The following is a 25,516-nucleotide window of genomic DNA, read 5'->3' as shown; positions in this document are numbered from 1 at the left end:
ACGTTAATCAAAAAATTTCACATGCAGTATAATCAAGTCACTTTCGTACATATGACATGCCACCGCAAAGAAAAAAACTTAAGCGAGACGAAATGTTGTCGTGCATCTTGTTTTTTTGTCCTTATTTCTTACACATGGAGCCCACCAACCATGTGTCTCTCCTCCAATGCTAATGCTTGCAAGCATTGTAGTGTGAAATGGAAAAGAAAATCCGAATGTTTCCCCGAGATTTCATAGCCGTTGAGTGTGTCCCCCTAAAAAAAGCACGCATGCGTTATCCAGCGCCGCGACTCTATTCCAAGCAATAAGATAGACAAAGAGAAAAGAGAAAACAATGCAAGGCCTTTGTATCTGGTGCCAATTTAACCTGCCTTCATATGAACCCCCCTGATGAAAAATAAAGAAAAATATTAACCCGTTAAATCCAAAGAGAAAGCCTGTTCCTGGATCTCTACCCAACGCCCCCGTACCGTGTCCCCGATGTTTGCGTTTGGTCGACTTTGCGTGTCCAATGCCGTACGCTCCAGTGCCTTTGATAGTTTGATATTCCGCGATAGATGGGAGATTTTGTTGTTACAATACTTTGTTTAATTGCGAATTGCCGTTTCTTCTTTCAACATGTCATGGTCTCAGAAGACGTCAAGTTTGACTTCGTATTCGACTGCTTCGTCACTCAACCGGAATGCTCGTGTCGCCTGAAAGAAAGTGCTCAATGGCATCCACGCCAACTTGCCTACAACACCGGTTAGAACCAGCTCATAATTCAACATCAAGGGGGATATGGAATATGCGGCAACTCACGTGGTCAGCATCAGCCTCGTAAACTCATCCATGTCGTCCGGTCTCGCATACATCCAGAACTCCTTGAAACTAAGATCGGTGATGCAATACTGCGGCTTCTCACGCCAGGCCTTGAAAAATTCAACCGACGATGTGGCCTCCCAGAGGTGCCGCGAGCTCGTGAAGCTATGCCCGTCTTCCCAGCAGTCGTTGGGGGCTGGTTCATCGCAACCGTTAACTGCCAGGCTCATCTGTGAGACTTGCTGTGAATACGTACCTTCTTCAGATTTCAAGACGAAAACGAGACACATGACTGCATAAGCAATCATAATGGTGCGCCTAGTGCTTTCCAGCATAATCCAGCTCTGGAGAGTAAAACAAAACAAGTTAGCTTGTGAAATCAAATCAAGAAGATGTAAAGAGAATGGCGTAGATGCAACTCACCTCCCAGCTCTTTGGCGGCCTATCTCTCGAGATAAGAGTTGATGCTGGCAAGCCCTCCTCCAGCTCATTCTTGACCACAACTAGATCCTTTACCCACGCCAGCATGACGCTCATCTCTCTCTCGGCTGCCGCCCTCATGCTCACATCCCCGTCAAAGATGCGCATCGAGTTGAGCAGCAAAAGGGCTTGCACTCTGGCCAGGCGGTCGGCGTGTGTAGTCGCCCTCTCACCATCCCGATGGACCTCGCGCACTGCATCTAGCAGCACCTTGAGCGCCCATCCCTTGGTCTGCGCAGTACGTGCCGAATACGCCGAGGTAGCGGCAAATGTTGTGATGATGGTTTTGGGTAGCTGTGACATCCACAGGCGGGGGTGCATGAAGGGAGCCTCGCGGCGCTGCGTGAAGCTCGTGTACATCTCTGATATACTCTGGACAATGAAGCCAATCTTGCTGCGGGGATCGTGCACCTGGAGAACGTCGGCCATGATGCACTGGTCCTCGTGCTGCAGAATAGAAAGATCTCTAACGGGTTGTTGCGGCTGCTGTTGTTGCTGTTGCTGCGACTGGCCCGGTTGCTGCTGCGTCTGTAACGGCGGGATGACGGGAACCGGCGGAAGGTCCATCTTGCTGGTGCCGTCTCCAAAGCCGGTCAGATCCCACAAGCTGCCAGGGCCCGTGCCGGCGCTCGCATTCATCAAATCGACGATGGAGAAGCCTAGATCGGCATGCTGGTGATGCTGAGACTCGCCGCCGAGCCCCAACCCCACGTCCTGCTGCTGGAGACTCTCGGGACTCGTGTTTGTACCGGTTGCAGTGCCGAGGCTCTCAATATCGAAGCTCATGTCGAATTCGGGGGGCATGTCGGGTGTAGTGCAGCTGCCCTCGACGGCGGAAGCACAAGACGACGATGCCGTTGCAGAGTTTGAGGTGATGGGTGGTGATTGGTGTTGATGTTGATGGTGTAGGAGGTTTTGCGACTGCGGCTGGGACTGTTGCTGTGATTGTTGCTGTTGTTGTGACTGTTGCTGTTGTGACTGTTGCTGCTGAGCAATAGGAGGAGGCTGACGCTGATAGACGCAGTCCAGGCCCTTTGTCGCACACCGGGTGCATCGTGGAGTTCGCTTGTCGCAGCGCCGCTTGCCTCTAACACAGGCATTGCAGCTCTTCTGCCGCGACGCCGCGCCGCCATCGCCGCCGATGCGGTCTAGCTTGCGTAGGCCAGAGCCGAGACTGCTCAGCGGGCTGGTGTCGCCAGTGAAGGAGTCCATCGTCGACGGAGGCGGAGAGGCAAAGGTGTAGCTGTGCTGCTGAAGCTGCTCAAACTGGTCGAGCGATGTCATAGCACAAGGGTCTCTGTGCTGCAGGGGAGCAGCGACGGAGATCAATTGAGCGGGGTTTGCAAAGATGATAATGTAATCGAGAAAAAGAAGAAACCAAAGGATCACTGAAAGGAAACAGAAAAGATGAAATCGTATAGAGAGGGCTGGGGCGTATAAGTTTGGGGGTTACGTGATGGTGAAAGGAGGTAAAAAAGAATCGCGTCGGTGGGATGATAAGATACCGGGACCAAGGATGGATGGATGCCAAGTTCGCAGCCACACTCGACTGACTCTCGACCGCCTGCCGATTCGAATCTGGTTTCGTCAGCCTGCGAGATTAAAACGAGGCCTCAGACAGACCCTAAACACGGAGATTCGGTCCAATTGGAATCCTAATTCAGTCCCATTGCTTTTCGCATTTACCATGCGATTAAGAAAATGGCCGAAGGCGTCCAGTGACAAACTCCGGGCTGGACGCAGCAACCCGCGATGCAAGACCCCGAGGACCCGGGCCCAACTCCGCAACTCCGCTCCGCCAAAAGTCCGCAGCTCCAGCCTCAGCGCGTGCCGGGCGCCGCCCGGGTTGTTGCTGACGCATGTTTACTGAGGACGGTTAGTAGGGAGTCACGGAGGAACTCTTTTCTTTTCACGGGAACCGTATAAAGTCGGTTCGGGTTGATGTTCTGCGCCACCGGGCCTTGAGCCATCTGCCTAGAATCTCCTCCTCCCATGACGCGGCCTGCAGATGGAGGCATCAGGCACGGAGATGCTATGCTGTATTACACGTGAGATGCTACATGTAACAACGGTAATGACACGGTTTCTTCTCTTGGCCACACTTCTCAACGTTCTGTAGGTATGCAGCGATATGGAGTCTGTAGCAGGTGATTGAATCGCCATCGTTGGTCTAATCAAACCGGTTGGGCCACAATCACGCATACCTTTAGGGACGGGAGTTTTTTACTCTTTACGCGACACATCACTACTACATCAAGCATCACGGATTGCCCTGTTTGGAAATGAAAGACTAGGTGAAAGCATCTTGCGAAGGACTGGTTTTAAAACGTCTCGTTACATAAATTCAACATCCAGTGGCTCCTCCAGCAACATGTTGTACAGTTGCCTTCGCATCGCCATCTGAGCTCAATGATGCACATTGCCAGTACTCTAAACGAGCGGCATGCCTCCCAAATCCCTCCCCAAGCTTTCATAGCAAATGGGTATATACCACCACCTCAGAACCAAGCGTTTCTCTCCCTTTTATATGGACGTCCTTTGAGAAAATATTCCCCTCCCCATTCCACCGAATCCCTCATCCTGGCAGCCCAGCTGAGATTAGCTTTTGGATTTCCGCCGCCATATTTGGCACAAGGTAAAAAAATCAAAGAAACGCCTCCAACCAGAAGATATCCGGTGACAAAACCACAAAGAGTCCTGTGGTTATGAAAACGAAAGAGAAAAAAAAAAGAGAACCGAATCAAGAAACCGAAAATAGAAAAAGAGGAAAAGATGGAGGAACAGAGATCAAAGACAAGAGATCTGGTCCAAAGAAGGGGCGATCGGTTCGACTACTTTTTGGAAAAGCTGCTAGTCTCCGCCGCAATTATACAACCGTCTTCGAGAGAAAGACGTTAAGACCCAAGGGAAGAAGTGAAAAAACCCAAAAGCAAAGGTCTAATAAAACAAACAGTTTCAAGCCAAGGCTTCAAAACATTGGTCTGTTGGGGAATAAGGTTTGTTGGTGTTTCCATCCGGTATATCTAGTCGCAGAGTAACTGGGCTGTATTAAAGACGTCGTCGTCGTTTTCTCTCTCTGCATATTCGTTCAATCATGTGGGTATGGGTGAAGGACATGGAAGGCGTAGATGAGCATCATGGCGTTGAAGGCATAGATGAGTATCGCGTTATGGCCTAGCTGCCCTGCGTGTTATCAAAGCAAGGCGTGGGGCCACCCAGCACGGTTCCCTAGTACCGTTCTTGTCGATATCCGTTGGCTCGCGGCGCTTCATACTGAACACCCGTCATGGAATCCGGGCCGTTCGGGATGCCGTTGCTGATGGTCCGGAGAGGCGGCAGCTCGGTCCGGGGTGCATTCGCATAAGGATCGGATGAGTAAGGAGCCGCTTGAGGGGCGGGTCCCGGAGGCGGTGGCTGCTGGCCCATATACTGAGAGCTTTCCATTCGCATTCCTGACAGTTCTCGCCGCAGCAGATCGTTCTCAGTCATCGCTTGGTTATAGTGATTCTGAAGGACCCTGATGTGGTCAAGCTGTCTCTGGTGCTCGGCAATGGCTAGCAGCGGCTTTGTTAGTCACTTGCAGAGGAAGGGGAATATTAGCAAATTACGAACCTTTGGTAAGAATCTCCCACTTGGAGGCTTTGGATCCACGCTCCTGTGGCATCAAATCTCTAAGCTGGTCAAACAGCTCCTTCATCTCGGTTCTTCGCTTCCGCTCCGCCAGCTTGTGGCTCACCCGCAGTTCAGGGGTTCTGCTGTAGGGCTGGGAACCTGTGGCACCGTTGCTCTCTTCGGCTTGAAGATCGCTCAGCTGCTTGTGCTGCATGGTATGGTGGTGTACGGGAGGGAACTCGGACGAGTTCATGCGCGAAAACTCGGAGCCATCGTCGAGCCTGCGCTGACCCGGTGGCAGCCTCGACTCGGTAGTAAACTGGCTGCTAGCAATGGACTCGGTAACGCTGCTGCGACGAGACACATCATAGGACGAGTGGTTGTTAACAAGGTGGGCACTGGCCCTCTGGTCAACTCTTTGGATTTCTTCCTCGGGGAAAGCCCAGGCCTGACCCTTAGTCGGCTCGGCTGCACGGGCGATGAGCCCGGTTGTAGGACCAGTAATCGTAGGAGCTGTTCTGCTGACTTTGGTGGGCTCTGGGTTTCGGTCAACGCTGGGCTGGTATCCATTGGAAATCCGGTGCGAAGCGAGAGCCTCGAAATTGGGCCTGGGGTTTCGTTGAGAGTGTAGAGTGTTCTGGATAGAGGACGAGGATTGGTTGTTGCTAGTGTAGCCAGAGCCTCCCAGACGCATGTCACTAAAGCCCTGGTTGATTCTGCTATCGACGCTTTCACGCCGGCTACCTGCAACGGCAGCAAGCCCTTCTCCTAGGGTTGCCCCTGAAATGCTGGCCGTGTCCAGCGAAGTTGGTCGATCGAATCTTCGATCCACATTGGAGGGATTGGGGGAGACCATCGAGGCTACGCTCATGTTGCTCGCAGCTGGGGAGACGATGGCCTGGGGTATCATATTGGTGGCGACGGGGGAGGGTGTCTTGTCAACGGACGAATAACCAGATCCGGCTGGGCTGAGTCCAGTAACCGTAAAAGATGCTGCTGAATTATCTGTTCAGCGAATGGTGAGCAAAACAAGGAGAGGGAGGCACTCTGGAATTTCAATCAGGGCAACATACGCTTACTCGACGTTTCGTGGGTAGAGTAAAATCCAGAATCGCGTAGCTGGGGAGCAGGCGCGGCGTGCGAAGGGGCTCGCTCGTCTCTGTTGAGGATGTTGGTGAGTCCAGCAGATTTGCTCGGCAGCATTCGCTGCTGTGTCTGCGTTTCCATTCTAGCCATTAACCGCCCTTGGAGACGATCGCGTAAGGAACTTGTAGTCGAGCGTTGTAGAGAGGAAGCCTGGATATTGCCGGCTGCTCAAGGAATATCGAGCAAGGAACAAGACTCGACGTAGAGGAGGATCGGCGACACCGGCTTGAGGGAGTGGCAGGGCAAAGCTGATGGGAAGGAAGCCGCGCCGCTGTATCGAGTGGACGGGAAGCCCAATGTTCGGTTTCTCACGGTGGTGAGCAAACACGGGCAAGGAATTGGCGGGAATGCAGGCTCCTTGGCAAGCGAGCGCGAAGCGAAGCTCTCGCTCACAAGAAGAGGGCGCGAGCGACACAAAGCAGACACGAGGGGCTAGAGGAAACTGTCGCCAGGCATGAGTGAGACTGAATGGTAGAGGATAGATAGACTTGGTTGTGGTAAGAGGCTTAGAGGGGTATAAAGTAGAAGCTCTTGCATGAAATGGCGATGGGGGGGAGAGGGAGAAGAAGAAGAGAGCCAAGGCAAGTTTTGGATGTGAGATTTTGGAATTGGACTTTTGGGGGAGGGGATCGGAGAAAAGCTTGGATAGGCGAGGTACTCTGCAAATGTAGGGGAAGGACTAGGGAAAGGCTTGTACCAACCCGCAGGGCTTCAGGGTGTGAGAAGAACTAGGAGGTACCTATACCTGCGAGTATAGAGGTCCGTCAGAGGGACGAATGGGGAGTGCTCGAAGCCGCAGGTACCTTTTCCAGAGCCAACCGGACCTCGAAGAGCGCATTGCAACTTGCTCTAGCCACTATCCACACAGACACAGACAACAGCACGGGGGAAACGGGGGGGAATTGGGGGCATGGGCTGGGATTGAGACCAGGACTGGGGGAGCGCAGCGACATCCACAGCGGGTACCTTGTACGAGCGCGTGCAACAACGGACCAGAGCGGCCAGGCTTGCCAGGGCAGCCAATGCCCGAGTATAGCGTACTTGCGAGTCTATTGCTGGACTGAGGCCAGGGAGCACGGGGGTAGCAGTACTTGGCGGGCTAGTATCGAGACTACATTTACACTATAAACTGAGGTAGCCCGTGTTGGCAGCTGTGCTACCATACCATCTCCCAGATCAGAGGCCATCCACATGGGTTTCTCGCTGGCCGGGGGCTGGCAGGGCTGTCCATACTGTATCACCCATCATCCACAATACTGTGCCCAGACTTGAGGCTAATACCACCGAGAATATCTCGGCGAGGAGAGGAGGGGGGGGAGGAGCCACAGATTACCGCAGTTGGTGGTACCAGACACAGACATACACAGACAGAGCATAGTCACCCTCGATTGGGCACCCAAGGAGGAGAGCGAAGACGAAAGGCAGAAGCAGTGCTAGACTTGCAAGTACCGCATACATGCCGTCTGGACTTCGTGCTACTCCAGACTGGGAGCAGAAGTCAATGCAATGCAGGCAACCAGGTACTACTGCAGCTAGCAACTAGCAACTCGTGCGCACGAGAGCCACCAGGACTGACGGACGATACGCTCACCCCCGTGGCCCACCTCCCTGTGGGCTGACGCGGATGTTTGAATCACGACCGGGAGCATACCGCTGTGTCCTTCTGCCATCTAGATCTGGCAGCACAGCGCCTGTGGTGAGCCAGCCAGGGGGGGGGCTCTGTCTCTCTGTCTCTCTCTATCTTCTGCTGCCACTGCTACCTTTGGATGACTATCTGGTACCCGTACTTTTGGCCAGTCCGAGGCATCACGTTATATTTAGTGGCAGTACAGTACGAGCAGGCCGCGGTGCTTCCGAGACCGAACGCTGCTTGCGGCACGGCCGTGGAAAAATTTCAAACAAGAACCAAGAGCAGGCCGGACGGGGAACGGGGTCGTTTGGTGGCGACGAATCTCGCCCTCGCAAGCCTCCAGGTCTCTAGCAGCACAGAGACATTGGATCGAAAGGCCAACACGCTCGGCAACCGAGCTTGTGGCATAACTGGGCTTGCATGGCTGCACGCTACGCACAATACTATTAGTGGCCTATTGAACGGTGGCTCCAGCAAGAGGGCACCAGCTGAAAAGCCTTGCAACTCTCTTTTGTCTCGCCACGGAGCCACTGTCCATCTTGTCCACTGCCACTGGCCGGGCATTTCGTCAATGTTGAGAATAAACGGGGATGCAAGAGGCAGCTATGAGTTATGGCGGTCAGTAGTTGGGCTGTGATCCTGGTGTGCGGCCGCGGAGGCTCTAGCACACGCAGTTTGCAAGGTGCCCTACTGTATGTACTTGGCTACGAAAATAGCAGTTGAGCTCTCTCTTGCAGGGCACGGAACAATCAATTGGAACTTGCAAGTACAGGTACAGGTACGGCGCTGTCGGAGATGCTATCAAATCGAGTCAACAGGCTGGCTGGCTGGTCCATGGGATGGGACGGTAACACTCGCCGTACTTACTGCAGCTCGATGCAAGCATCTCCAGGCTACTGCCTCGTGTGCTCCGTTGCATTCTACGCAATAATTACAGTGGCCCCCGGATACAACGACAAGCAATGCCTCTGAAGCCGCACGGACGCGCCCAGGCACGTACAGGTACGAGTACATGGCACATGTGGACGGATTGGACGAACTTGTGTCCATGTGCGAGGGCGTTTCCTGCACGCGGCGTCGTACTGCTTCTCTGGTGATACCACACAAGCCCCAACCTTGCCAAAGGCAGGCGGACGTCTTGGGCTTAGTTGGGACTTATCATTCTAATTTTGTACAGGTAGGTAGACCTATACTCCGTAGTTTTATAGGTCCTTTGCGAATTGGAGTTTGACAGTATCCGTACACAGGGCGAGGCATGGCCAGCTTGAACATGGCAAGCTTGAACATGTCCACCCATCCGCACCACCTTGTAAGTCTCTCTACTTACTAGCCCAAATGCCAGCTGCAAAGCACGTGTTGAAAAGCGCTTTTTGCCTCCTGTTGGGTTAGGATTCGATACGGGACATGGATCTTGAAGGGCGGGGGTCTGGCTATAATCGCCGATGGGTGCGAGGCTAAGTTACATTGCGACACGTTTCGCCCTGGGCGGCACTTGGGGATGCTGGCAAACCAACTTCGGGGCCTCCACTCAACGAAACGTTAATGTTCTTTTCCTGGACGTGTCCCGACTGTTCCTGGCCGGCGTGGGCGATGAGTAAGAGGAATTCAGGCCGGGTTGAGGCCGGTTTGGTAAATGCTCTTCTAAGGAGACAAGATTGAATTAGGCAACCCGTCAGCCTGTTCGGTAGTGATACGGCAGTATTACAAGCAAGGTGGCAGAAGTAAGAGTACAAAGTACAACGGCACAGTGGTTGGAATTTCAAAAATGGGCACAATTGAAGAAAGCAAAACAGCCTCGTGCTTCTCCCGTGAAAGTTCCTTTGCCTCGTGGTCCCATCCATGTGCGCATTCATCTCGGACATACAAGCAATCAAGGTGGTATACAGTATCGAAACAAGTACCGTGGACAAGGTAAGGTATGTACTCTTCCTCCCGAGGCAAGTGCACCCGTTGCCCTCCAGTCTCGAATCTAGCCATCGACTGCATCTGCTTTTTACCCGTACAACTAAAACTAGCAACACGACGGGAATTTCTTTCTCTCTCCCCACACCAAATAAGGCGCAATCTATCAACTAACCGATTTCTCTCTCCAGCTACAGTATATCCCCAACTTCTCCATTTTCACATGATACACCCTCATTTCGCCTGTTGGTTCCGGGGCAAGGCTGCTTTCGGCCAATTTCAGACGAGATGCTCCAAGCTCACACGCTGCCAGCAGGGACACGGAGAAAACAAACACTAGCAACGTAACACAGAAGACAGATTTCAAGGGGAGATTGGCCATCAATTTCAGCATTCAATGCGCTGTACCGCGAACACAGCAATACGAATCTGGGAAAACCAAGATCCTGGCAAGGAAGGCGGGTGTGCAAAACAATGTTCATACTGTGCACTCCCACCTGGTAGTAGCACCAAACAACCGATTTGTTTCATCACATGAAGAGAGGCTAATGGCTTCCCTGCCTTACAGGGGCCAATAGACAGCTATTGATTCTCTCCTGGGCTAGCAAAGAGTCGAACCAATATAGCAAAGGAGGCAGCGACAGAGAAAGATGCTGAAAACTTGCCATGATGGCCCATGGTTGGGTGTCCCTTCACCATCCTGCTGCTCGCATACCAGATGATTATAGACACGCCCCTTTGGCATCCAAACCGTCGGGCGGGCGCAAACACGTTCTTACCCGCCAAGGGTTCCCCCTCAGCCTGCCAAAACGTGACCTGTATGCCAGTGGCAAAATCCTCCAGCTTGTCTGGTCAAGAATGAGCCCTGCCATGCGTGCCGGAATGGACACCGAGGTCTTGACAAGAACGGCTCCTTTTCGTCAAAAGGTGTGACGGGTGAGCCCTTCAGTGATGACGGCATAAACCGCCTTCTGAGGGATGGCACTCAACAGAAGACCCTGCAATGTCCGTGGAGGGTCCTTTCTGCCATTTTAACGCTATCCTCCAGAACCCGGTCGTAACAATGCCGCCTCTCATCACCCCGAACTTGGGCGAGGAGGGGTGAGGACTGGTCGACTTTGACTGGCTAGAATGGCAGCCCTTGGGGCAAGCCAAGCCAGGGTTCCTCGTGCCGCTGTGGATGGATTGACTTGGTGTGTCCACAGGTCCACACCAAGGTGCATATGCGCGATCTTCCGCCGCCACGTGAGACTCGTTCGGCCGCCGCTCTAATTGGCGTGAGGGATATCGGCCATAGAAAGTCGGAACCGGTGATAGCGAGCGTTCGGGGGGTGGATTTGCTGACCAACAAGCCACGCAAAATGGGGAACGTTGGTGGTTCATCGATACCAGCTTGAGCCCCAGCAGAGGATCGTCCAAAATCACGGCTACTTGTACAACTCTACAAGGCAAAAAGTCGCTTCGTGCTGACAATTAGGCTTCCACGTCCTCCACACGCGCCATTAGCCCAAGTTCGTACTTTTGCATGAGGTTGTAAGCCCAGGCAGCGGAAGTCGCCCGGAGAAAGGCAACGCGGAAGAAGCCAAGGGACAAGCCGGGTTTCGATGCCAGCGAACCAAGTTCAGAATAACTCGAGGCCGGCTGGAATGTTCTTCAACGCCTTTGCTGCGCCGCCTCGGGATGGCGCTAGATGAGATGCTTCGTACCAGAAATCAAACGAAAGGGAATGCACGCGGCGGGCCTTCACTAACAAAACGGCGCGCCTCCGGCCATACGTCTACGACAAAGCGACGCTGATGGGGTGGCAGAAGCTTAATGGAACGATGGAGCGTGTGCCACACCAGACCAACAAGTGCCAAAAAACCTCGTGGCTCGGCAGTCTAGCATGCCCTGCACGACTTACTCAGGCACGCCGCGCTATTCATCTTTGGGTTCAGCCCGTTCGAGCCAGAACGGGGTGTGGTTGGGTGGTTTAACCATCCGTCCAAGCACAGCCCTAACAGTACCAGCTCAGCCCGGAAGGCAGATAAAAAAAAAATACGAAGCAAGCCATGCTCGAGTTACAGTACGGTAGCAGTAAATGAAGTCGGAACGATCGCTATGGAGAGTAAAGGGAAAGAAAGCCCTTTGGTTCATCACTTACGAGTACCCGGTTCACCAAGCAAGTCGCTGGGTTTCTCACTCATCCCCTCATGCTGCCTCGCTCGTTCTTCTACTTTTCTCATGGGTTGGTACGAAGTAGATGAGGTTATTCTTTTTCAACTCCTACAAGATCCACCGGCCAAACTCAGTCCCTCATGAGAGCTTACCGGCAGTCGTATGTCAGATGGAAGGATCACCTTGTTCCATCGAACGCCCAGGCGCCAGCTACATGTATCATTATCAGCCATCGATCCCAACAACTGTATTAGCCGGTGGCTTCTATGGCTGTGTCCATTGGTACTTCTTTACTAGCTCAACGCAACAGAAACTCATGAGTGTCCGGAGTAATACAGTACGACCCTTCTTGTTTCTCAACTATTATAATGGCGTACGTTTCAACATTGAACCGCCAGGGGCTTGTCCAACACTCCGTTACTACGAGGACTACCGCCATAAGCGTGCCGCTACGCGGCTACCAGGGCAAGTGGCAAAATGCACGCCAATCCAATAAGCAGGCGACGGCTCATTAGCCCAGGTGTAAATGCCCAGAGAGACGGTTTGCCAAGTTGAAATATTGGTGCTAGCAAGCTTAAACTTCCTGGGATGATCCAAGAATTTCGCATCAGTCGCTCCAGAGTTATATATACAAATCGAGAACCAGGACGATTGAACGTCAGCGCATTTCATATGCTCCACACTTGCACAAAGCGTCGAAAAGCACAATTGCACACAGAGAGGGAATCTGAGCGAAATCAAGAGAACGGGCGCATCTTTGACCTTCCGATGCCTTGTACAAGTTCAAGGACGCCTATAGCGGATATAGCAGGACGATACCTACCAATTCAATTCAAGTGCGGAAGCCATTGGGAATCGCCCACGTGGTGATCATCCGCAGCCCGCTCTCTCCGCCGAGACAATGAATGCGTTCAGAAGTGATATGCGCAGGCTAACAAGCGCCTCTGTTCGTGATAAGCGAATTCGACCGGGGCTGTCGCCTACTGCATGTACGAGCGCTTGAGCTCCATATTGTCCAGCACTAAAGATTCAACCATCGGGTCGGCACTTGACGGCTAACTCGTCGAGAAGGCGCAGGATACACTTCATACCTACGTCTCCTCCATGGATTAGCATAGCTGCTTGTCATGTTGGGGAAAAATCGGTGAGCGGTTTGCTCGAGATAGGAACCCCCGGAGATGCTACCCTCGTCCTTTGATTTCTCAGTCTTGCGCAAGTCTGGACCACGAAGCAAGCTGAAGCCAGTTGAAGCATAGACTACTCGCACAAGTAGCAGCATCCTCTTCAGCATCTGCCTCACCACCATTTGAAATACAAGCGGTTCAACTCCACACTCATACTTATGTACGGTTTTCACAGCATTTTTAACTCTACCCAGGGCTTCTTAGGATGTCAATCATCTATCACGAGGAAACGAGGCATGCAAAGGGCCCCAACAAAGAGACTCCATTTTAATGCCAATTTTCCACAAGAAATGACGAAATAATAAGACTTGAGCAAATTGGCTCCAATCTGTAATAGTCGAGTTTCTTGTTGCGACCCAACGACGCAAATCTCTTGAGAGTATGGCTTTCGTATACCGCCTATTGCGAGGCCAGCCGACGGAGCATAAAATACCGCCATCCAGAAGCGCGTTGTTACCTCCGGCAAAGCACTCGTACTGCTACCACCGATGCTTGCATGCGGAGTACCGTACGGAGTAGTCGTGACAATCGCCCCGCGTATGATATACAAATAAACGACAAAGATGGGGCCGTACTGGGCGCTTTGCCAGCGAATGGACCTATATTGCAGGAAATTTTTATCCCAATTGGGAAACTACAAGATCGATGGCCGGCACGCAGAAGCACAGCATTCTAGACCGCAAAAGCAACTCCGGAGGTGATCTGTCCAACGGCCTAGCGTCTGCCAGCAAAGGGGTGGCCTGGCAATCCATGCGTTGCTACGCTTGAAACGCCCACAACTGAACTGAACGGATTACTGGTGTCCTCCATCAGTGGCTACCCTCGGCCATGTCCCGAGCACGGAAGCCCACCTGTTAAAGTGGCTCCAGCAGATCAAGCCGTTGCCATGTTGTTCGTCCCATCTTTTTGCCTGTGCTCATGGCAAACCCGCTTTATTGCTTTTTAATTTCCTAAGAGGGTGCAACTCGACCAACTAATACGGAGTGTCCTCTACCCGTTGGATTCAAGATACAAGAGGCTGTCAAGTATAGAGTACTTGCTTCAATGCGTGTTACGTTCCTCGTCGTTAAAGTTTTCTCTATCGCATCAAGACCAACAATCAAAAGACTCGTCACAGATCGATTCTAGATCAAGGCGCCGGCTACATCGGCTCTACCTAGGCCAAGTACGGGGTAGCTAGATGTAAGTAAGAGACGTGGTCTGTCCATCATCATAATCGTGCCATGGCCAAAAGCAAGCCGAATGGGGCAATCACAGCGGCCTGCGGCTTATTGCCCTTTGCTACTTGAATGGCACCACGCCTTGATACCCGCAAAACAGCACGGAGCCGCACCTATACATTTCTTGAATGTAACGCTGGTCCTCCAATAGCGTGTAGTAGCCATGAATCGGGATCCCAACGACATCGAACAAGCGTACAGATACTCACAGTGTAATATGCGGCCGTGTATGTAAGGGTTACGATACAAAGGGCTTGGAAAGGATCCCCGGTACCTGATCCGCATATGGATTATCAGATCAAGCCGTGATGTCAGGCACCGCAGTGCATCGTCCTGGCTCCCTTGCGGTGGCTTTTTCCATTGGCCACCGTGACTCTGTGCGGCACGCCACCTACATACAACCCAGCTCACGACATCCGAAGAGAGGTCCATGCTTGTGCCTTTATTTTGGTATTTGCATAGCAGAGATCAACATTGGCTGTTTGTCTCAAAGAAGTGCGGGATCGGATGTCGAAAGCCACCACTGAACCCGTATACACTTGGTTGCCCAAACTGCTGTTCTCGGACAGTAGAAGGTCTTACATGTGACAAAACAGTCGTAGAGATACGTGATGGCAGTTTATTTCCAGGCTATGGGATAACCTATCAAGGTACTCATGAGCAGTCTGGCTGATATATTAGCTGGCAATATGCTTCAGAGGCGGGCCGATAAAAGGGACTTACACTAGCATCCGAAGAGGACCAAACAAATACTCGCGCCTTTCTTCGTCACTGAGTGCTCTCATACTTGTGCCGTCGTTACACGCTTGTCTGAGCTCACATATAGCAGTGCCTTGATGGGAACAAGCTTAATGTACCGAGTCTAGATCTACAAATTAGCTCAGTTGAGGTGGATTCATGTCCAGGATTACTGCCAGATGGATCGACCGGCTCCGGCAACGATAGGAACTAATCTGGCGGCTGCATGCCACCAAGATGCGCCAACAGCTGAGATGTTGTTGGTTGGGGACAATATTTGCTTCTCCAGAGAGCTGGGGCGGCATCTAGTAGCACGCCCAGAGTCATTTCCCCCCTCAGCTGCCTTGGACCGAGACAAGGGTCACAATTTCAGCCGCTCACTTCACGCGGGCCAATATCATTGACGTGTATCCTTCCCGTCCGGCCATCTTGACGGCCCAGGATGACGGCACAGAGGCGCCGTCAGACACGAGGTTGAGATTGGAATCGTGCAGTACAGGGGTAATGATGCTGATAGAGTGGTGATATCACAGGAGCCTCCCGGCCCGAGGCCCAGGATATAGCTGGCATGCAGTGCTTCACAAACCTCCCACGCGCTCCCTTTGCTTTCTCGAGGTGGCGCCGCCTCACCGCGCGCCTGTGAAACACGGACCGGCCTTGGCCAACTAAACTATTTGATTTGGCTTGGTTTGGGTGAACCGTTGTACAGAGATTGGAGCGGGCTGTGGTGAGCTGTGAGGCTCCCGATGCAGTACCCATCCACCATCTCATCCCGTGTCAAAAGACGGCAGCCCGTGCACGGCAAATGATATTTGTCATTTAAGAGATGTTTGATGAGCATACTCTCCCGCTCTGCCACATGTCCTTCGTCCCGAGAGGGGGAATGTCACCCGTCTCTTCGCGTCACGCCTCCCCGTGACCAATTAACGACGGTCTGATTTGCGGCGAACGATCTGAGACTGTGCCGAGTCAAAATTATGACGACCCAGTCCAGTCGCCAGGGTCTCAGAAGCAGACAGAGAAACAGACTGCTTGGAACACCCCCCATTCGGCAAACTGTGGGCTAGTGGACAAATTTCATGTTTGCTTGTTGGCCGGTTTCGCCCTCTCTTCTACGGCTGTCGTTGCGCCTCGTTGTTGCTCGGTTCTCGGCCCTCTGGTGGCTAAACCTTAAAGCGAGTTCTTATTTTGCCCGCATTATAAGGACATTCTAGGCCTTTCGCGAAGCCAATAACTAATAATTACGTTTTTGATCTACGTACCCCTCCCAGCACTGGAATTCTCCGCGGAAAACTTTGCGAAATGTGCTCCTCTGCCACTTGTGGACAGAAGATCGGAGGGGAGGGGGATGTGTCTTGAAGCAAGGAGCCACTGCGGCGGCACCAGAGACACGGAGGAGTAGGAGGATGTACGAGTACCAAAAAAAGATGGGAGGCGAGGCGAGGGGGGCGTGCAAGTTTTGCTTGCTAGATGAGACTGGGACTGGGTTACCCAAGGCCCAAGAATTGGGAATGCTAGCTTTTCTGGCAGCTTGGCCCGATCCTGCGGGAGAATTGAGCAAGTACGACAGACAAGTGAGGGGAAGGGGAAGAGGGTATGTCCATGATGTTGCGACTGAGACAGAGAAGCAAGCATTTTAGAGCCTTGTTTTTTTTATTTCTTGATTTTATAGCGGTGAGGCTGCCTGATGGGGTTGTACAGAGTGGGCTCTTATTGAATAATGTGCAAGATACTTGTTTCTGCGGAGCGTGAATGAGCGTGAACTATTTGAAAATGAGATTGAACTGGGTCTTCTTTGTTACTCTGAGGAGGTGAGGGTGAGGCCTTACTAGATCTCTCCGTGGCCATTGGCGTGACACGGGCGGCAGCACTTATACTACCCAGTCACATGTTTGCTCTTTCATAAAAGCATGAGATAAGAAGTTCAATGGAGAAGCGTAGTAATAACATCGTGATAGTAATGGTAGTGGTAGCAGCAGCACAGCAGCAAAAGTATTTAACAATAAGGGGAAGATGATAAGAAAAAGTGTCTCTCAGTTTTCCGACGGAACTCCCACAGAACTCCTTCCAAGTAGTAGAGCCTGAACCAAACCTGCAAGATGTTTCTTTTAATGAAGCATAGAACCTTTTTGTATTAGAGATGCAGGCACATGGATACAACGTGAATGTATAAAAGCTGCCGTGAATATGAAAGACTCCATCTTAGAAAGGAGATATGTGTTTTGTGATTTGAGTGAGACATGGACAAGGATGATGCGAAAATGAATGTGAATCTGTCCCCAGCTGATCATCTGGCGCAAATGAGAATCACATTTTGCAACTCTTTTGTATTCACCCCTTACATATGAGCATCTCTTCAGTCCTTATATTGTAAGCCTAAGCAGAAAAAAATGTCTTTGAATATGACGTGTATAGAGAGAGAATCCATCTACATCAAACTCGTTGTCAACATCTCCATATCCAACATATATTCTGTGTAAAAGTCCTATATCCCATGCCCGCTACATCCTAAACTAATTATACTCCCAGGGAAACAAACGATGTATTTGCTCTTTGTTCATTAGGCTTCCCCCCTTGTTTTCCTTCTTTCCAAGTATATGCTCATCATAAATACAATTTTATCAAGTTGTGTCAATGTAAAGTAACTGGGCCAAAGAGACCATTTCGTCTCATCCCCATCATCACTGCGCTAAATAATGTCTCATGTTTCAACCAAATGCCAAAAAAGGACTGCTCAAAGCAAGGAGAAGCCTTCTAAAACTCAAACTCTGGTCTGAAAATGTCCGGGTCCACGCCAGGGACCGTCTTGTCTGCGAGATCTTTCCTGCCCATCTGCGTAAACACCCTCCTCAGGGTATCGTACAAGGTGCTGCTTCGGTTCTGGGCAGACATTCTGTCGAGAGCCTGGTCGACCTGACCGGAAGCACCGTCGCCCAAGATTTCGTACGCCTTGCTGCGGCCAGACTTCTCAATCGTCTTGTGCATGTCAAGAGCGGCAAGGAAGTGAGAGGCTGCCTCTTGGTGGCAGTTGATGTTGATACAGCTCACACCCAGGTTGTAGCGGGCGCGAACAAAGTTGGGGGCCAAGGACAGAGCTTGCTCGTACGCGGCAATGGCCTCCTCTGATCTTCCGCTGTTGGCGAGCGTAGCTCCGAGTCTGTTCCAGAGCAGGGGAAGCTGCTCCTGCTGGTTTGTCGTGCCCAGCTCGGAAGAGTGAAGAGCAGATTGGAAGCAGTCCACGGCCTTGTCGTATTCCTCTGCTCCGTAGAACAGCACACCCAATCCCACCTGGACATCGGGGTCCATGTGCTCGCCATCAGGGCTAAGCTGGGCAGCCTTGATAAAGAGACTGGTGACCTTGTCATGCAGCTGCTGTCGGTCGGTGAATCCCATATCTGCGACAGGGTGCAGGTTTGCGGGATCCAGGATGGTGGGATACTTGACGGACAGCCACCTCTCGAGGGTTCGGTATGCTGTGCTGTCGTAACCTTCGTTGGTATACGAAACAGCCAGACCCATCATGGCATCGAGATTGTTGGGATCCAGCTTCAAGGCCTGCTCCAGCGCGCGAATAGCTGCCGTCTCCTTTTCGTTCTGAGCCTGAGCCGAGCCTAGGTATACCCAAGCCTCAACATGCTCTGGGTTCTGCTGAACGGCAGCCTCAAACGCCAAAGCTGCCAATGACAAGTTGCCTCCCTCCTTCATAACTCGAACACCCTCGGCGAATGCATTCTTCTGCTCGCGGAAGATGTTCTCTTCCTCAAACATGTAATTCTCGACAATGGGGTCAGCAAATCGTCCCCAGTCGTTGATGCCGTTGAGATCGGGCATGAGGTCCTGGCCCCATTCGGTATCGAATTGATCAAAGTATTGTTGTTCGTTCACCATCGACCTAGCAGCAGCAGTCTCAGCCTGGATTCCTTTCCAAATGGATTCGAAGTCACCAAACTCATTAGTCTCCGATTGGAGTTTATTGTCCATGTCTTCCAGTTCCTTCTCGGCGGCATTCGCCTCAGCCTCCTTGGCCGCTTCCTTGTCCTGGAGCTCGAGCTGAGCAAAGTGCTCCTCCCACTTGTTGTCGTCCAATTCGACCATCTTGCCCTTGCCCTTTAGGTCCTGTTGTTGTTGTTGAACGGGTTGCTGTTGCTGCTGCTGGTACATTGGCTGCATCATAGGCTGAGCATATCCCATACCCATACCCATACCCATCATGTTCATATTCATGCCCATGCCCATGCCCATCATTGATCGCTGGGGCATCGCAGCAGACATGTCACCTCGCATTTGAGGTGCCATGGCTGCAGCGGCGGCAGGGTTGGCTTGCTGGAAGCGCGCAAACTCCTCGGGGCTGAAGAGGGCACTGGGCGATGCCTGGAGCACGACGTCCATGCCGGGCTGGGCGTTGAAGTCTTGTGCCCATGCCGCAGGCGAAGGGCCCATAGGGGCAGCGCTCAGGTGGGCAGCGGGCCCGCCTGGCAAGGTTGGGAACTCTTGTTGAAGACCTGGGCCACCATTGAGGAAACCGTTCATCATCTGTAATGCCAGGGACAGATCACGTATTAGTAATGCGCATCCCAAGTCAACGTAAACAAACAAAACAACTGATCATGTATCAAATCACGTACCTCATCCTGGGGCGCATTGGCAGGCGAGCTGCGGAAGCCTCCCAGCTGGCCACCTGGTCCTCGGCCGACGAGACGATCGCGTTGTAGTGTCTTGTCATCCTGAACGTGCTTCTGGAACTGGCTCAGGGGGTTGCCAGCCGTCGAGCACTCTGCGCCTCCCATGAACGACATGTTGGCGACGGTATGTGGTATGCGCACGCGAGCTATCGATCGATGGTCGTTTGTTGTTGTTTTTGCTGTTGTAAACAAGGAGAAAGGAGGTTGGGGGCGGGAGGTTGGAGGTGGATGAAATTAGATGGAGGGGATGGAAGGCGAATCGACAACAACCCAAGGATGTGACCAAGGATGTGATAATCAGTTGGGCTCTGCCGCGGCTGTGATGCGCCAAACGTTGGCTAGTGGACACGAGAAGAAGACGCACTTGCCGGGAAGAAGCAAGGACGAGCAGTTACAGCGGCTCCAGCTTAAGGGAAAAGAATTAAACAGGCGCTTCCAGGCACGTCACCTGCAGGAGGAAACGCTGGGCTGGGTTTGTTGTGTGGGGAAATGCCAGGCGCCTACCGAGGCTATCGCCGGTCCGTCCGGGTTGGTAAGCGTCAATCTGTTGTTGGAGCAATGGGATTGGAGGGGGGCTGAGGAGTTCAGGGGCTGCACGTGACTGTGGGGTATCAACAAACGGGACGGGACAGGTGTGGCGGTGCTGTTTTGAGTGATCGAAATGGTTTTCATGTGCTTGGGCTAAGTTGTGGCGGTGCTCTTTGCTGCTTGCTGCTGCGGCTCTATCGATAAGCTACCTGAACTTTTTTTTTCTTCGCTCATCAGAAAAGGCATCTCGGCCGCTTGGAGTGTAATTCGCATACAAAAAGCAATTACAAGCCATTGCTCAATCTCACAATGCTTCGTCAAGTGTAAGTTCTCCAACATATTCCCCGAGTCGCCCACACAATCCCAAACAAGCAAATCTAACGCAATCCTTTCTCCCCCAGAAAACCCCGTAACGCCCGCTCCAAGAGAGCCCTCGAGAAGCGCGAGCCCAAGGCCGTCGAGAACCCCAAGACATGCCTCTTCCTCCGCGGCAACAACTGCTCCCAGGTCGTCCAGGACGCCATGAACGACCTCTTCTCCATGCGCCAGCCCCTCTCCAAGAAGTTCACCAAGAAGAACCCCATCCACCCCTTCGAGGACGCCGCCTCCATCGAGTTCTTCTCCGAGAAAAACGACGCCAGCCTCTTCGTCTTTGGCAGCACCCAGAAGAAGCGCCCGCACTCGCTGACCTTTATCCGCACGTTCAGCCACAAGGTGCTCGACATGCTGGAGCTGTACCTCGACAACGAGAGCTACCGCTCCATCTCGCAGTTCAAGACCAAGAAATTCGCCATTGGCATGCGGCCCATGATCCTCTTCGCCGGCAGCGCCTTTGAGAGCCCCGTCCCCAACGAGTACACCCTCGCAAAGAGCTTCCTTCTCGACTTCTTCAAGGGCGAGCCCTCGGACAAGATCGACGTCGAGGGCCTGCAGTACATCGTCTCCGTCGCCGCAGAGGACACCGCCGGCGAGGGCGACGCCAAGCCCCCCATCCACATCCGCGTCTATGTCATCAGCACCAAGCGCAGCGGCCAGAAGCTGCCCCGCGTCGAGGTGGAGGAAATCGGGCCCCGGATGGACCTCCGGGTCGGACGAATGCAGGAGGCAGACGAGGCCATGCTCAAGGAGGCCATGAAGAAGCCCCGCGGCGTCGAGGAGCGGACAAAGAAGAACGTTACCATGGATTCCATGGGTGACAAGCTTGGTCGTGTACACTTGGGCAAGCAAGACTTGGGCCAGCTGCAGACAAGGAAAATGAAGGGTTTGAAGAGGTCTCGTGATGATGGAATCGAGCCAGAGGATATTATCGCGGAGGAAGTACCTAAGAAGGCGAAGAAATGAACCGGTCAACACATCAGTCTAATGTCATAAGAAAAGAAAAGAGAGGGTAGAAGATGTTTGGTGTGGTTAAATCCTTGGAATTGGAGTTTGGCGCCTTGGGTGGCTTCATAGTCGGCTCTGTCAATTACTGCTATATAGTGTCCTGAGATTTGTTATCAAAGCATCACAGTTAGATGGAATGATGGGTCTGGATTCACAAGCACTGGCATTTCTTAACTGATTCGCATTCACTCATTGTCACGTTCACATTCACATCCCAACACGTTCACAAGCAGTATTGTAATCCCAAAGGCTAATAAAACATGGCAACGTTCGTCAAGAACTCACTACGAGTCCTGAGAGTATTATGTGTCGTGTCGCTCCCGTATCAACATGAAACAATTAGCTCCGAGGAGTCTTAGCCACGAACCCCATTATCAGACCGTCTTTGTCCATTCATCCCTTTCCCAACGCCAAATAACGCTTCGCCAATAAAAGATATATGTGAGGAGCGACCTTAAAGCACGCTTCAAGTATAAAAAGGGGGGATATAAAAAGGAGTAAAGATGAACAATGGCAAAAGAGAAGAGAAAAAGAAGTCCTCTCGAAAAGGAAGAAGAAAAGAATCAAAAAAAAAAATCCATGGTGGTACATCTTTTTCGTGTTTACCTTTAACACCAACGCCGCCACTGTTGAAGAACCAGGGTTCTCAAAACATGTTGAAAAAAAAAAACAAGGGGGAAACCAAAGAAGAAACAGCCACAATAAGACGACAACCGTATGTTTCTGAAACGGCTACTCTGATTGAGATGCAGGGCTCAAAGACGACTAGTCAAGAGGCGGAGGAACCAAGCCACCTAAATCACCCACCACAGGTATCGACTCTATTGACTGTGGTCCTTGGGCCCTATCCATCATCTTGGCCATAAGATCGATGTGGTTCAGTATCGTCTCCGCGGATGGGACGTTTGTGTCGGCGGGAGGGTTCTCCTTGCGCTCCACGCCCCATATCTCGGCCGGGATGGCATCAGCCTCTCCATCCCACAGCGCAATGCGGATGGGCCATTCAAGGTGCCTCCACCATTTCGAACCCGTCTCAAACAGGCTCACAAGACCCATAACCTCTCGGCGAGCAACATCATCTAACCACCACACGTTATCCATACGTTTGAGTAACGCGAAGAAACAGGCGAGAATAGCTAGAGCACGAGGCCTCTTAGCCTCAACAAGTTCAACATAACGCCGTGAAACGGTTGATGGAAGGGCCAATGCTGAAGGAGCGTAGTGGTTCTTGTGGGCCCAGTTGAGAACACAGACGGCATGGAAGTAACCTTGGTTAGTTGCCGCTCTGTTGGCTTCGTCTTCTTGTTCCAGCTCTTCATCCAAGTCATCGAGAAGATGGCCAAAGAAGGAGTCTGGGCCTAGCGGATTCAGGTCAAGCATGAAGCCCGGCTGAGAGTCAATGACCACCTTAACAGTGGCACTGTTACGGATCCACTGCCACGACGTAGCCACAATCGTCTTGACGCCCTGGAAAGCATGGAACCAAGATAGGGGTAATGCATATCGACGATGAGGTTCACTTGGATCCGACGGGTCGCCATCCTCCTTGACAAATAGCCGAGACGCAGTAGCCTGGAATGCAATGAGACATGAGGTGAGGAACAGGGCGTCTGCGTTTTCCGCCGTAATGCCCTTGTTTAATGAGCGGCAATACTCTGCCAAGGTAGAGGCAGAATATGCATGGGAGGCCTCAATCATGACTTTGTCATCGGGGTTCTTGAAGCGCAAATGTAGAGCTGCCACTGAGAGAACTGCGTCAATCAGGTAGGTCCGTCCCTCAAGGGCGAATCGTGGGACATCCTTCTGCCAAATGTCGGTACTAGCTGGAGAATTCATGACGAGAGTCTTGGATGTGCTGGTGATGTATTGGTGCCATAGTTGAAATTCCAGGAGCCTGTCCCCTTGCCTAGTCATAGATGTGGTGATGGGGACGGATGGTAGCGTGAGCGATGGCGTTGAGACCGTACTAGGGGGAGAAAGCCGCGAAGGGGATATTCGACGATTATCGTACGTGGGCATAGTTGTTGTCGATGGCGCTGGCGCTGTCGTAGGCGCAATCGTAGTCGAAGTTGTCGTTGTCGTCGCCGTCGCCGTCATGGGTCTCGGACTCACTGAAGCCGGCGCGGACACAGGTGCCTGGGGACTCTTAGTGGCCGGGGTGGGAAGTGTATGCAGTTCATCGAGCACTTGGCGGCTCTCGAAATCGCACATAACGCCATGCTTGGAGCAATTTCCGCAGCGTGGATGAACTTCGTCGCACTATTCAAAAGGAAAAGGCCGGCGGCATTAGTTTGGTGTATTCGCAAGACCGCTGAAGAAGATTCTCATTCGGGAAGTCGGAGAGGGAAAGCGGTGGGAATTGTCGGGGACTTTTTTTTTCCCCAGTGATTTTTTTCTTCCATCTTACCTTGATCTTTCGATTTTTACATCGCCGACACCCCGCGCGCGACTTTTTGTGTGACCGTCTGGGAGGCATAAGGAGAGTTGAGGAATTTAGTATTGACGTCGCTGAATACGTGCAGCAAGGGTTCTAGATGCGCCACGCACAGGCGGCATTGCCCACGCGGGCCTGTCAAGAGCTGGCGTGTGGTCGCTAGATGGTGTGTAGGGGATAGATCGCGAAATCCGACGTGGTTTTCCGGGTCGTTACATGCGCATGGTGCAGCATCCGGCGAAGTTGATGTGCTGGAGCTGGAAGCGCCTGGGAGGCCGGAGCTAAAAATGAAGGGTAGTACGTGATGCTAAAACCGATGACGGATAGTTGCTTCAAGCACCCGGATATCGATGTCTGGAGGGGCGAGTGCCTGCATGGCGATGTTTTTACGAGTACGAGGGCGCAGCAGAAGAACATGAGCCTCTTTTGGTTAATAAGCACTGCCACACGGGATGCTCCTGTGCAATGGGTCGGGCGCTCGTTTCTCCGAAGCAGGTGCTAATAACCCGCGGCATCCGGGCCGTCTTTTTTGTGTGGTCGAACTACCGCCGGTCCTGCGCTGCAGCCGCGTGAGTGAGAGAGGATCAAGGATGACGTATCTGGTGAGATTACGGAGGACATGGCGAGGGCTACGAGATGGGATTGACTGCTATTCCCGGAAAAAGCAAAGCAATACAAGCTTAATGAGCGGCAGCCACGATTAGCGAGATTGCCATTGGAGTTTTTTTTTTTGCAGTTCTCGCGGCTCCAAAATAACGACAAGCAAGCGTCTGGCAAGCCCTAGCAGAACCCCATATAAGGAGTAAAATAACAGGTACCGGAGTAAATACGGAGTACTGACGGCGTGTTGTGTGTGGATGGACCGGAGAAGACAGGAACAAGCTGCAGCATTCCTCCCGATGGGTGTCAGACTGTCAGTTGATGGAAGGCTGCCAAATCATGGCAATGCATTTGTTATCTCTTATCTCTAGTCAGAAGCGCGGAATGCTCTCGAAGATTATGGCGGATGGTGAGCGGCTAGCTGCCGGGATCGACGCACTGCAACCTCTTTCAAGGGTCGACTGACCACCAAAGATATGCAGTGCTAACCCTGATGAATGAGAGGGCTGTCGAGCTCTATTTTAGTTGCACTATCCCCTAGTGATAGCCCCTGGTGCCTCGATTAGTAGCCAAGTTCAATCGATAGCACAAAAAAGCTTCAAAAAAAGAAGAAGAAAATAGTCAACTCCATGAACTTCTCCTTTAGGCTACTTGACCCTAGAACCTACCTCTCTCGTAGGACCTACCAACCCGGGCATTAGGCTATGGAGGCATATGCGGAGCGTATGCACTGGTACATGTACTGTCAAGCGAGCAGAGTAACCTGCAGAGTTCAACCCGATACCTGGTCAGCGAGAGGTCGTACTCGCATGTTTAAGTACCTTTGTGGGATGCCAGCTCACACAGTCGTATCAAAGATATGGGGTGCGTATCACATCAATAAATGAATGTGCTTATCAGCCGGATTCTCACCTTCTGTTTGTTTGCCCGTTTGTGAGATAGGACAGGTAACATGTATACGATATGCACTCTACTGCAAATGCAAGGTCCGCACTCCGACATGCCAGCAGGATCCGGCG

The 25,516-nt window shown here is 52.2% G+C and overlaps 5 protein-coding genes across 5 annotated transcripts; 1 reads left to right on the top strand and 4 right to left on the bottom strand.

The window, feature by feature from the left end:
• Nucleotides 1-669: 669 nt before the first annotated feature.
• Nucleotides 670-2,565, bottom strand: T069G_00791 (fungal zn(2)-Cys(6) binuclear cluster domain-containing protein; the record flags this gene model as incomplete). The annotated part of the gene is made up of 5 exons (XM_056168001.1): nucleotides 670-733; nucleotides 802-997; nucleotides 1,058-1,145; nucleotides 1,225-1,692; nucleotides 1,753-2,565. 5 exons carry the CDS (start codon nucleotides 2,563-2,565, stop codon nucleotides 670-672), a joined length of 1,629 nt encoding a protein of 542 aa, XP_056033317.1.
• A 1,944-nt stretch (nucleotides 2,566-4,509) lies between these two features.
• T069G_00790 (helix-loop-helix DNA-binding domain-containing protein) lies at nucleotides 4,510-6,120 on the bottom strand (the record flags this gene model as incomplete). Its single annotated transcript, XM_056168000.1, has 3 exons — nucleotides 4,510-4,835; nucleotides 4,894-5,898; nucleotides 5,967-6,120. 3 exons carry the CDS (start codon nucleotides 6,118-6,120, stop codon nucleotides 4,510-4,512), a joined length of 1,485 nt encoding a protein of 494 aa, XP_056033316.1.
• An 11,504-nt stretch (nucleotides 6,121-17,624) lies between these two features.
• On the bottom strand, nucleotides 17,625-19,666 carry T069G_00789 (tetratricopeptide repeat domain-containing protein; the record flags this gene model as incomplete). The annotated part of the gene is made up of 4 exons (XM_056167999.1): nucleotides 17,625-17,763; nucleotides 17,818-18,762; nucleotides 18,820-19,403; nucleotides 19,496-19,666. 4 exons carry the CDS (start codon nucleotides 19,664-19,666, stop codon nucleotides 17,625-17,627), a joined length of 1,839 nt encoding a protein of 612 aa, XP_056033315.1.
• A 723-nt stretch (nucleotides 19,667-20,389) lies between these two features.
• Nucleotides 20,390-21,421, top strand: T069G_00788 (brix domain-containing protein; the record flags this gene model as incomplete). The annotated part of the gene is made up of 2 exons (XM_056167998.1): nucleotides 20,390-20,403; nucleotides 20,482-21,421. 2 exons carry the CDS (start codon nucleotides 20,390-20,392, stop codon nucleotides 21,419-21,421), a joined length of 954 nt encoding a protein of 317 aa, XP_056033314.1.
• Nucleotides 21,422-22,228: 807 nt separating this feature from the next.
• On the bottom strand, nucleotides 22,229-23,939 carry T069G_00787 (fungal zn(2)-Cys(6) binuclear cluster domain-containing protein; the record flags this gene model as incomplete). Its single annotated transcript, XM_056167997.1, has 3 exons — nucleotides 22,229-23,429; nucleotides 23,475-23,722; nucleotides 23,871-23,939. 3 exons carry the CDS (start codon nucleotides 23,937-23,939, stop codon nucleotides 22,229-22,231), a joined length of 1,518 nt encoding a protein of 505 aa, XP_056033313.1.
• Nucleotides 23,940-25,516: the final 1,577 nt, after the last annotated feature.

This window comes from Trichoderma breve, chromosome 1 (assembly GCF_028502605.1).
Source record: "Trichoderma breve strain T069 chromosome 1, whole genome shotgun sequence".
Classification (NCBI taxonomy): domain Eukaryota; kingdom Fungi; phylum Ascomycota; class Sordariomycetes; order Hypocreales; family Hypocreaceae; genus Trichoderma; species Trichoderma breve.
The sequence above is the reverse complement of the archived record's forward strand: the minus strand, read 5'-3'. Positions and strand labels throughout refer to the sequence as shown.